This window comes from Lepisma saccharinum, chromosome 10 (assembly GCF_977018435.1).
Source record: "Lepisma saccharinum chromosome 10, izLepSacc3.1, whole genome shotgun sequence".
Classification (NCBI taxonomy): Eukaryota; Metazoa; Arthropoda; class Insecta; order Zygentoma; family Lepismatidae; genus Lepisma; species Lepisma saccharinum.
In genome coordinates this window covers 41,418,263-41,431,030 of record NC_139238.1, presented here as the reverse complement: position 1 = coordinate 41,431,030, position 12,768 = coordinate 41,418,263, and the positions used below count along the sequence as shown (strand labels likewise).

The window sequence follows — 12,768 nt, the reverse complement described above, 5'->3', positions numbered from 1 at the left end:
TGAAGCTTGAATCTGTGGGGTGCCCACTATTCCTTTTGGGGGTACAACTCAAGTTACATTGGTCATACGACAATGATGCAAATATTTTTCTGTTTCTTACATGCCAGCGATAATTTATATGTGCATTTTGAACTTTTCATATCCTTTTTTTCGGGGGGGGGGGGGGGGCAAAATCCCATTTCTTAAGAAAAAAGTATTTTCAGGGGATTTCCCCCCTTTCCCCCTCCATATATACGCCGAATGTGCATAAATTATATATCGTCTAAATCTGTGATTCATTCTGCATACAACGGTATATCTTTCATATCTCTAGGGCATTTAGTTTCTAAGCTATAGTCATTTCAAGGTACCGCTGCATTTTGAAGCTTGAATCAGTGGCATCCCGACCATTCCTTTTGGGGGTACAACTCAAGTTACATTGGTCATACGACAATGATGCAAATATTTTTGTGTTCCTTACATGTCAGCGATCATTTCCATGTGAATGTCGACACTGGCATGTACTTTTTTCTTGGGGGGAGGGTGGGGGAACCAATTTTTTTTTCCCGAAATTTTGGAATTTTGAGAGTTAGCCCCCTCCCCCGCCACATATACGCCGAATTTGCATAAATTTCATATAGTCTGAATCTCTGGTTCATTCCGCGTTCAACGGTATATCACTCATCTCTCTACGGCAATTAGTCTCCGATCTAGACTCATTTAATTGAAACTGCATTTTGCTCAAAATCGGCTCGGGACAGAGAGGCTTACATGTGAACAAGGCCTTGGGTCTCAAAAGGTTAAGGAAGTGAAAGTTTGTCAGGAAGTGTTTAGCTTAGCAATGGGACAGAGTAATCTGTACTCTATTGGTATTGGCCGATGTAGGCATATCGGTGTATTGGAAATTTACTGATCTGATATTGTGGAGGGCAATATGTAAAGAACTTGAATTTTGCTCTGAACATGCAAATCGATTATTATTAATAATAAAAAATATACAGGGTGTCTCAAAAGTAATAACGCAAACTCACACAGGTGAAAGTACACGATAATAGAAGGAAGAAAGGTCTCAGTAAACATGGGTCTGCAAACGAGCCATTTTCAAGATAATTGCGAATGTGTGATTACAGCCACCACTGACTTCATTGTTTGTAAACATCGTCCTAGTTCATAAAATGCTAATAATGTGTGGGTACAAGCCATCACTGATTTCACTGTTCGTAAACGTCGTCCTAGTTGGTAAAATACCTATAATACAGTATGAAAAATCAGGAGATCTCATTGCTTTTATTGAACATTCTACTTACTTTAACAAGGAATACACAGCACTACTTTAGTATGTTCAAAGTGTCGTCCTTCCATCTGGATGCAATACTGTACGCGATTCCGCAATGAGTTTCAAATTCTTTCGAACACCCCTGGATTATTTTGGAATTGGTCACAAGCATGTACAATTCTCTGTTCCAGTTCTTGAACCGTGTCAATGGGAGTGTTGTTCACTTCACTTTTCAGGTGACCCCAGACTCAAAAATCCAAAGGATTTAGATCAGGTGACCTTGGAGGCCAATGTACAGGCTCACTTCGACCTATCCATCTTTGATGATATCTGCATGTTAGATGTCGTCTTACAGCTGCAGCAAAATGTGCCAGTGCCCCATCATGTGTGTACCACATATTCTGACGTGGATCAAAGGGAATATCCTCAAGCAATCCTGGAAGATCATGCTGCAAAAACCGAAGGTACCTTGGTCCATTGAGTCTTCTTGGAAGAATGTGTGGTCCAATGAGACAATCAACTAGTACCCCTAACCACACATTCAATGAGAAACGTTGTTGATGTGGTGCCTCATGAACAGCATGTGGGTTTAGTACACTCCAAACATGAGAATTATGAAAATTAAAAATACCGTAGCATGTGAACCCTGCTTTGTTTGTAAATAAAATGTTACTTGCAAAACGAGGGTTGAGTACAACCTGTTTTTGCATCCACTGACAAAACGTCACTGTTGGAGGTAGTAAGGGTAGAGTGGATTGCGATGTAAAATTCTCCATACAATTCTGCGGCTTACTGGCACTTGTGCGGAGAGTGTTCCGCTGCTGCCAACACCATGTCCTCAACTTCAGGTGTAATGCATGCAGGTATACCTGCTCTCCTACCATGTTTGAAGCTCCCATGTTCTTTGAGGCACTTATGTACCCTAGTAAATGTGCAACACTTGGGGTGCCTTCGAGCAGGGTATTTTTCTTGGTACAAGCTTGCAGCCTCCCGTGCATTGCCGTTAGCCAAACCATACACAAAATGCATATCCGCATACTCTTCGTTGCTGTAAGGTTCCATTTTCACTACGCAGTCCAGCACAACTGACGTGACTCCTACAGTACGATTAGACTGTGTACTGATTGTATCCATACAACGTCACCTCTCGGAAATGTTCTGTGTGATTGCAATGCCACCTCTCGGAAATGTTCTATTTGATTACAATGCCACCTCTCAGAAATGTTCTGTTTTGTAATCAAAGAGCAAACCTTGGACCATGCACAGAGTAGCGCAGTCTGTGTTTACAAAATGCAATCAATGACGGCTTGTAACCACACATTCGCACACATTATTAGCATTTTACCAACTAGGATGAAGTTTACAAACAATGAAGTCAGTGGCGGCTTGTAATCACACATTCGCGATTATCTCGAAAACTGCTCGTTTGCATACCCATGTTTACTGAGACTTTTTTGCTTCTATTATCGTGTATTTTCACCTGTTTCAGTTTGCACAATTACTTATGAGACACCCTGCATGTATACAATAACCAAGCATAGCACATACAACACAAAAATAAGTAACTCTTATGTATTCTTGTGGCCATAAGTAAAGTTTATCGGAATCCCTTACCTTTTGTCACTTATGTGGTGCACCGTACATAGAATCACTTCCATTCCTTACTCACGCACTGTTCTTCCTTTAGATGAGGGGGGGGGGGGGGATTGGCACTGGTCATGGCTCCAGGTCTCTACTTCCTAGTGCCTTCCTCTATGCTGGCTGATGTTGTTCCGGCTTCGAACCCAGAATGCCCTTAGTCCTCTCGGCCGGGGTGGAGTAGTATCAATCTATATCTCACACTCACCATCGCCACCTGCACACCAATCGCACTTCACCTACTTGTCTCCTCCAAAGCACCACCTTGCATCCCTGTACACACATACACAGAGTTTTTCCACACCTTCTCACATACACCCTCACTCCTTTCACCCCTATCTTGTCTGGTTTTTTGTAGCTTTGTCCAGTGGCTCTAACACACACACACAGTATTACACAAAAAACAAAGAAAGAAAAAATAACAAAAATAATACCCTAGCCAGTGTGACTTGCCAAGCAAGGCACTGAGTACGACTTTTAAAAAGAAAGGAAAACCTACGAACTTGTAAGTGATAAAAGAGAACAAAAAGCCAAAATAATATAATAATAATAAAATATGAAATTATGTGTGGCACTACAATATATCTATAATTATCTTGTAATTAGTGCAATATTCTGACATTTTGTTACAATTTGGATATACATATATAATCTCCATTCTGAATTTTTCATAAATATGTCTAAATATGCAGCTCCTTTTGCATTGCAGTCGCCTAGTAACATACATTTATTAAGGAGGTCAATGGACCATTAAGGTTCTCCAAGAACCACTTGAAATTATACTGTGGATCAGTAAATTTTATATCTGCACTTTGGTAATATTGGCCAAAATTTCATATTGGTCCATCCGTAGTTTGCCTTTTTGATGGGCAGGAGGATCATTACACTGTCAGCTATTACTGTCAGAAAATTTTCAGTACTATCGGTATTATTGATATTTGTAAAAAATACTTATTTGTACATACCTACTAAATTACAACAATTTTGTATTCCAGTTCTGTAACAGGTTGTTCTGGCAGTGGAATGGAGTCAGCCGGCTTGTCAGAATTTGCCCAGCATGTGTTGCAACAGATCTGCAGCCAGGAGTGGGTCCTGGAGCGATGCCTACAAAACCCCGAGGAACTGTGCCATCAGGACATGCTTCTGGATAATATGCTTACCCAAAAACAGGTAGGTCCTCTGACTTTAGTGTCTTCAACCTACAGGTAATGGACAAAATAATATGAACACCTTGGTTTGCAAAGGCCTATATACGCCGTCGTGGAAAAGGAACAACACTCAGCAGAGATTTCAACCATCTAGTGGCATGAAAGCAAACATATCAGTCTATCAGAAGCTGGTGTGAGAGTTGCATGCGAGCAGTCAGCTATCCGTCAAATGCAGGTATGTCCGACCTTTCAGACTTCAAAAGAGGCATGATCATAGGAGCCCGCCTGGCTGGAGCATCTGTGACAAAAACAGCTACACTTGTTGGTGTAGCACGGAGCACAGTGTCAACTGTTCCGACAGCCTACAGACAACGTCTGCAAAGGAGAATAGTGGGCGAAAAACAAAGTTATCCAACAGGGATCGACGTGTGTTGAAGCAAATAGTGACTCGAAAGCACAAGACAACACTGTCCCAGATAACCGCAGAGATGAACAATCACCTCCAGGACCCTGTATCAATGAAAACCATTCAAAGGGAGCTGCATTCTGTGAACATTCATGGCAGAGTTACCATCCCCAAACTGTTAGTGACTCCACGTAATGCAGTGACACGAAGAAGGTGGTGCCAAGAGCACAAGAATTGGACACAGCAGCAATGGGAACATGTGATATGGTCAGACGAATCGTCTTTCACATTATTTCAGACCACAGGACGTGTTTATGTGTGGAGAACTCCTGCTGAAGCATTTGATATTGACTGCTTAGTGCCTACCGTGAAACATGGTGGGGGTCTGTGATGGTTTGGGGGGCTATATCTTGGAATGGTGTTGGCCCACTTGTCGTCCTGCGTGGGAGAATCAACGCAGAGAAGTACTGCACCATCCTGGGTGACCACCTCCATCCCATGGTTCAGACTTTGGTTCCCGATGCATGCCCCATCTTCCAAGATGATAACGCCCCTATTCACACTGCTAGGTGCGTTGATGCATGGTTTGATGAGCACAGTGATGAGGTAGAACATCTCATCTGGTGTCCACAGTCCCCCGATCTTAACATCATTGAGCCTTTGTGGGGTATTTTGGAGGCCAAAGTGCGTAATCGGTTTCCACCTCCAATGACACTTTCGGAACTTGAGACTGTTTGTGCGGGGAGTGGCTACGTATTCGAGTTCACACTGTACAGGACCTTTATTTGTCTATCCCACGTAGGATACAAGCTGTCATTCAGGCAAGGGGGGGGGGGGCAACCCCCTACGAATACAAGTTTTCTGCAATTGCATTGGTGTTCATATTATTTTGTCCATTACCTGTAATTCTTAGGCTGGCAACTTTGCAGGTCCAGTTCTTACTTCTATGTGCACCATCCTTTTTATACAACTGCCAGTGTGGCTGGCTGTTTCTCTCTCTTTCTCATTTTGATATAATGCCTTCTGGCTCTTCTTTTTTTATTCCCTTTATTGTGATTTGTTAAATACTGGCCATGGAATATGATCAAAACATTATCAACAAATACATATTTTATCACACTAAAAATAAGTGTCTGAATAACAGCCGTAAACAATAAGAGCAATAAATACATCAAAGGCCATAAATTTCGTTCTTTGTTCAAGTTGATAACGTTAGTCGTCACACACAACAAAATAATGGAGAAATATTTTTTTATTATATCTAGGACTAAGCTCACACCGTTTTGAGCCAATACTGATGCTTGAAATTGGAGCAGTTTCAAGTTGGTCAAAGTATCGATTAATATTAACGTACACTTAAGCAAGAGGCAGGGGGGACGAGGGAACAAACTAATGAACAAGAAGGACCGAACTGAAATATCGTGTGTAGTTTTCATGAATTGCATGTTAAATGCTGCCTCACGGTGCTGGTCGATATATCGACCGTCCATCCTCAATGGAAATTCCAGCATGCTTCAAATATCAACCATCTGCCTGCTAGAGGTTAATATATGAGTTATTCTAGTGCAAGTATATGCATCAGTTTACCAGAGTTTTTCTTTAAAATATTCGTGAATACCAAAGAAATATTAAAATCAATGTCATTGAATCACAAAATCCATATTTTCATGTAGCACTTGCATAAAATAAATAAAACCTTCGAAATTTTACATAATTTCTAAAATAATTATACTCTATGAAAGTGCATGTGGCAGTTTTTACAGGTGAATCAAATACTCAAGCTCAGATTATCAGCCAGTATCGATGAATAAATTCCAACTTATGCCCTCTGATACTGATACATTGATATTGGGTCAGTCCTAATTACAGCATCTCGTCACACAGACATACATAATGTTCTTCTATGAGATTCATATAGCATTCGTTGTCTCATTTCTAATATAATTCCTATTATTGTTATTGTTCTTAACAGGCTCAGAGGCTCTTGCACATGATATGTTACCCAGACACAACAGCTGCACAAGAGGATAGTTTGGACCAACGCCACATGATTGCTCGAATATTGAAGGTTAGTACGGCTATTTACTTTTGAATGTGTACATTGTATCGCTGAACTTTATACTTGACTCCAGGATAGCTTCTGCCGAATGCAGGCTTGATTGTTACTGTTGGAAGTAAAGGAAGAAGTCAGTTTTAAAGCTGTTCAAGTAGTTCTGATGATATTACCCATTTAACTTTCCTGAACCCAATACAACAGAATGTTAGAATTACAGTGAGACACCAATTTTACATTATCCCACATTATGCATTACAGCAACATGTTATAAAAAATTTCTGAATTTTACATTTTTCTCATGTTTTAAGTTTTCTTGTTTTCTTTCCTGAAAAATATAAAAATTGAGATGCTGCTGACATTTTTGAGTTCTTTAGAAAAACGAATGATCGTGGTTCTGCCATTTATTTTCAAGTTGTAATCTTATCCACATCTGTAAAATTTAACGTATTTACTGTTTATTTTTCTTGTGAGAGGAGAGACCCTTGTGACAAAATCTGTGCAGGTGCTTAGTGGAATTTAGACAAATTTGAATCTGGGATAAGAAAAAATATTTAATCACAAAGTCAATTTCTGCTGACAATGTTTTGCCAAAATAATGAAGATTATTAATTTTGCATACCTTGTGAGATTCGTAGTCTTTAGAGAAGTCAGTGAATGAATTTCAAATTATACTTTCCAATACCAATACTACTGACATCAGCTGATATCAATAAGTCCGTATCAACTTAACCCTAACAGAGAACTTAAGAAATTAGAAGGTGCTTAATTTTATTCCGACCACAAGAAATTATAAGCTATTTTAGTGATCCACAATACAAAACAAATAAACAGCATAATAGAAACCACATTAATAATATGTTCAAGCTTTAGACTCATCTCTGAGTCATCATCAGGCTGGTTAGAGAGACAGGGTGAGAAAGAGAGAGAGAGAGAGAGTGCCTGAGAATACTTCTTGCTCTCCATCTCTCAACCAGCCCCGGTGATGACTCTGAGATGAAATCAAAAGATTGGATATATTGTGAATGTGTCTTTTATCATGCTGTTTATTTATTTTGTGTCGTGAATCAATAAAATGCCTTTGCCAGCAAATAGCTAGAGGGAGTTTGTATTGCCAGGTGCTTAGTTTCCTAACACCCATTCATCACAGCATTGTCTAGAGGATTGTGAAGAAACATTTTGAACACTGGTCGAGTGGTATTTAAAATATTGCCCGAAACTCTACAGAGAACTACTCTTTTTGTAGCATGGACTCGTATCTCTTAGAAAACTTGGAATCATTACTTAATGGCAATTTTTCTTTTTAAATGAAGAATCTTGATCAGTGGACGATGAGGATTTCATGGCTAGATCTTCAGTTGATGTTTACCCAGTTTCCAAACAACTCGAGTGAACTGAATCAGTGGTTGGACATAGTAGCGAAGGCAGCCATTGATGTATTCCAACTTACCACAGAAGAGGAGAATTCGGAACAGAGAGGCGGAGGCAAAATGGAACAGAGAGCATCCTCACAAACCCAAAGGTAATACATTTGCCTTTATTATCACTGTGTGTAAGTTCCTTCTTCTTCCACAAAAGGGGCCTCCTCGAAGGCACAGTGGTTAGCATCGTCACCTTGAAATCAAGCGGTCCCGGGTTCGATACCCGGTGGAGTCACATAGTGGTTCGGATCCCACTTTAACCTGTAGGTCCAGTCCCAATTAGCCTTACTGTGCATAAAGTGGACATAAAACAGAACTCAATCAATTCTTCCACAAAAGTGGCAGGAGAGCAATGGTTAATAAAAAATGCAAAATACTTCTTCTGCTTCTATTCTGACTGGTGACTGATTATGAGCCACAGTGTTCAGTAAGGCATCTAATTGTCATGCAATAGACCCGAGTTTGATTCCTGCAATAGGTAATCTCAAGTGGAATTGTTTCGGACTATGTCCCTACATAGAGTGGCTACATTGAGGTTCAGCCTGGGCTGTAAAGACAATTGGATCACATCACCTCCAGTGTGGCCAAGATCGAGAGTGTGTGGGGTCCTAACTCCATATCCCTATGTAACTTCATGGCATGGTGCAGTGCACAGAGGATACCTTTACATTTTTTTAAATTCTGCTTATTTTACCTCGTGGGTTAATTGCAGTAATGAAGATGAATTGATGAAATGGGTGATGGGATAAACACAATGATACATTCATGCCTGACCAGGGTTCAAATCTGAAACCTGTGACTTGAGAGCATGTTCTGCTGACCACCCCTCTATGTAGGGGGGTATGGTAGTGGCTAATAATCTGAGGAACCAAAATAAAATTACTTGTCCTCAGGTAACATGGGTAACGGGAAGCTGACAGAGTTATGTGGCAAAAAGCAAGATATTTACTGATTCCAATTCATTAATATATTTTTTAAACCATTGTAATTATTCAATGAAAACATACTGCTGTTTTCAGCTCCTAGAAATAAATTGTTGCTTAATTGATGTAGAGGGCTAAGTGCCAATCACATTTTATTTGTGTGTGTTTGCTTTTTCCTTTAATTTAAACCATGAGTTGAGATAGATATTTGAACAGGGTGGCGACAGACCTGGAAAACCTGGAAAACCGGGAAAAGTCAGGGAATTTGAGGTGTCAAAAAAAGTCATTGACTTCGAAGACTCTTTTGACGAAAATTGTTATAACTTGGGCACTATGGGAGCAATCTACTTCGGATAACTTTTGTTTTGCAGCTAAAACATCAGCGCATACAACGGTGTACAATTTAGAACACTGGACCGAGGAAGGGGGCTTGGGGGGGGGGGATGTCCCCCGAATTTCAATGCAAAAAAACAAAAATCTGAAGTTTGCTCCCTCTTCTCTTGGGGAGAAGGCGCGAACTTTAGTATTCTTTTCAAAGAATGGACATTTCTCAAGAGAGTGAAACAACATGTTTTATATTCTTGGGTGCCATACAAGTTGAATAATAAGCCAAAATGTGATTATTATTTTTTTTTTTTTTACAAAAAATAGGTAATTTGCATTTTTGGAGGAAAATTGTTATAACTCTGGCACTAAAGGAGCAATCTACTTCGGACATGTTTTGTTTTGCAGATAAAACATCATAGCATGGAACTGTGTCCAATTCAGAATGCCGAACCGAGGAAGGGGGGTTTGGGGGGTTGCGACCCCCGAATTTCAATGGAAAAAGACAAAAATCTGGAGTTTGCTACATTCTTTTCAAAGAATGGACATTTCTCAAGAGAATGAAACATGTTTCATGTTCTTGAGTGCCATACAAGTTGAATAATAAGCCAAAATGTGAAACTGTTTTTTCGAAAAATAGGTAATTTGCATTTTTGGAGGAAAATTGTTATAACTTGGGCACAATGGGAGCAATCTACTTCGGATAAGTTTTGTTTTGGAGCTAGAATATCAGAGCATGCAACCGTGTACAATTCAGAATGCCGAACCGAGGAAAGGGGGTTTGGGGGGGGGGAGCGACTACCGAATTTCAATGAAAAAAAACAAAAAGAATCTGGAGTTTACCCCCTCTTCTCCCGCTATTTGGGAAGTGCAAACTTTAGTATTCTTTTCAAAGAATGGACAATTCTCAAGAGAATGAAACATGTTTCATGTTTTTTGATGCCATACAAGTTGAATAATATGCCAAAATGTGATTATTTTTTTTTTACGAAAAATAGGTAATTTGCATTTTTGGAGGAAAATTGTTATAACTCGGCTACTATGGGAGCAATCTATTTCGGATAAGTTTTGTTTTGCAGCTAAAACATCAGAGCATGCAACCGTGTACAATTCAGAACACCGAACCGAGGAAAGGGTGTTTGGGGGAGCAACTGTCGAATTTCAATGAAAAAAACAACATAAAAATCTGGAGTTTACCTCCTCTTCTCCCTCTATTTTGGGGAGAAGGCGCAAACCTTAGTATTCTCTTCAAAGAATGTATGTTTCCAAATAGATTGAAACTTGTTTCATGTTCCTGGGTGCCATACAAGTTGAATAATGAGCCAAAATGTGAAACTCTGTTCGGAAATGTGGCATGGATATGTTTCGGAGAGGGGGGGAGGTTGGTCATCAATATGAATTTCCCAGGCTTGCTCCAGACCTCTGTCAGAGTTTCCTCCCAAACATAAGAGTATGAAGGTCCAAGAAGCACATTCATTTTGTAATCAGCACCATGATACCATATGGTATCATCGGTCCAGTACGACCTTACTCTGATGATACCATATGGTTGGTATCATCGGCGGAGTAAAGGTTAAGCCTCTAAATATTACGTGGAAAATGCATTGAATTATCATTTTTTCTTGTCCGTATGGGAGTAGTAAGGGGACTTGTCAACAGATGGAGGGGATAAGAGTGGGTGGCGCCGTCCGATAGTTGTCGGACGTCGTAGTAGGGCATTTTGTTGGGCAAACTGAAAGAACATGGAAACAAATATGTTCCATTGATACATACGATTTTTGTCGAATATCGCAACCCGACAAAGTATCTCACTACAACATGCGACAGAAATTGCATGGACTGCAACATCGAACAAAAATCGCATGCATAAACAAGAAGAGCTTTAGACTGCAAATATGCTGCTGGAATTTTATTACTCTTCTGGCTCACTTCACCTTATTGAATGTAGCAGTCCTTACGAAGGCTTTCTTTTATCATCCTGACGTATTACTGGTTTCACACAAGTTAACATACGTTTACAATGAAATTGCAATATTCTTAGATATCAAGAAGAATCCAACCAATCCAATGGGATATATATTGACTACTATCACGAAAAAGTGAAACATAAATGTGCATTGGTGAACGTTATAAAAATTGGCAAGTGCATGCTCCCAACCTCAAATTTACTGCAACACTAGTATTCCAATGAAATTAACGCCACTCTCTGTCCTGTCTGTTTACTATTGTGAGAGATAGTCTTAAATCTCTCACTGAGTGAAGTTAATGTACAATATTATGAAATAAAATACTAATAATAAATACATAAATATTTTAATATCATATTTACTCGAATCATTCAATCATAACTGCAAAGCACTTCCTTCAAGAATTGACTTTTCTCTGCCAGCCCTGCTAAATTTTCACTTTCCATCTACTGATTTATACGAGGGGTGGCCAGAAAGTAATTTCCAATTTTTTGCAAATGCCAAAACCGTGAAAAATGGTAATTGCTGCGAAATTATGTTTAGGAATGTGCAGTGATGACTGGACACATTTTTCGCCCGTTCGAAATATCGAAATAATGCGAATTTGGCATTTTTAGCGATTTTTTTTAAAGAAATGTCCTAAAACAACGAAAAATTCCATGAAATCCAACATCCTTGTCTTTTCTAGGCCATGTTTGAGTACATAGAACATGCAAGTTTTCCAACATTTTACTCAAGAGTAAACTATAGAGTTCTACGGAAATGGAATAATTCCGACAGCCACATTAAATAATTTATTTCCCACGATTTTTTCAACTTCTATCAAAACCATTTGCATCACAGAGCAAAGTGGCAGTGTTCTAACAGGAGATCGAGTGCGTATCTACCGTCACACGGGAGCCACATCTTCGTATTTGCCGCACGAGATATGTTTTGAATTACTGAGCTAAGTGTGCACTATCGGGATTTGTCGAGCGAGTAATAATGGAGCTCAGTCGTTAGGGCATCTGACTAACATGCGAGAGACCCAGGTTCAATCCCCTGCAGGGGAGAACCGGGATGTTTTCCACCTATTCAAACTGCTCCGGCGCCCACCCAGCATCATATGAAGATGGTACCTTGAGGAAACTTTTAGGGATAAAGGAAGCCAGGAGTGTGGTGCTGATCACATCACCCCCACCTTCAGCCGTGATCAAGAAAGTGTGGGGCCCTAACTCCACACCAAAATTCCATTATCTAAAATCCTTACCTTAAAATTAATAAAGGGGTATGGAAAATAACTTTCCCAAAATAACTTTCAAGATATCAAACTCTCGCGAAGACGCGTAAGCCATGTGACTTACAATTTGAAACAGTAGTTTAAAAACACCGTGAGGGTATAATTTCAGATATTTGCCAGAAAATGCACTAAAATGAAAATGTGAATTTTGGGAAAAATAACACTGTATAGTAAAAAATAAAAAATAAGAAAATACACCAATTTGAAAAAAAAAAATATCAAGGTCCCTACCGATTAGACATAAATAAAACAAGAATATCAGTTCGGCATAATCACCATCGTTGTTCTGGCATGTGTTTTAGCATGGCACTAAATTTTGTATGCCCACAGTATATGTGTCTGACAGCAAAGACT

The 12,768-nt window shown here is 39.6% G+C and overlaps 1 protein-coding gene across 2 annotated transcripts in view; it reads left to right on the top strand.

Moving 5' to 3' along the window:
- LOC145993881 (mediator of RNA polymerase II transcription subunit 12-like) overlaps positions 1-12,768 on the top strand; it is a 224,189-nt gene that overhangs the window by 143,272 nt on the left and 68,149 nt on the right. For both annotated transcript variants that reach the window (XM_083129754.1, XM_083129753.1), the window contains 3 exons: positions 3,889-4,063; positions 6,420-6,515; positions 7,814-8,022. In XM_083129754.1, the coding sequence (XP_082985880.1) occupies positions 3,889-4,063; positions 6,420-6,515; positions 7,814-8,022 (480 nt within the window). The remainder of the gene's footprint in view (positions 1-3,888; positions 4,064-6,419; positions 6,516-7,813; positions 8,023-12,768) is intronic.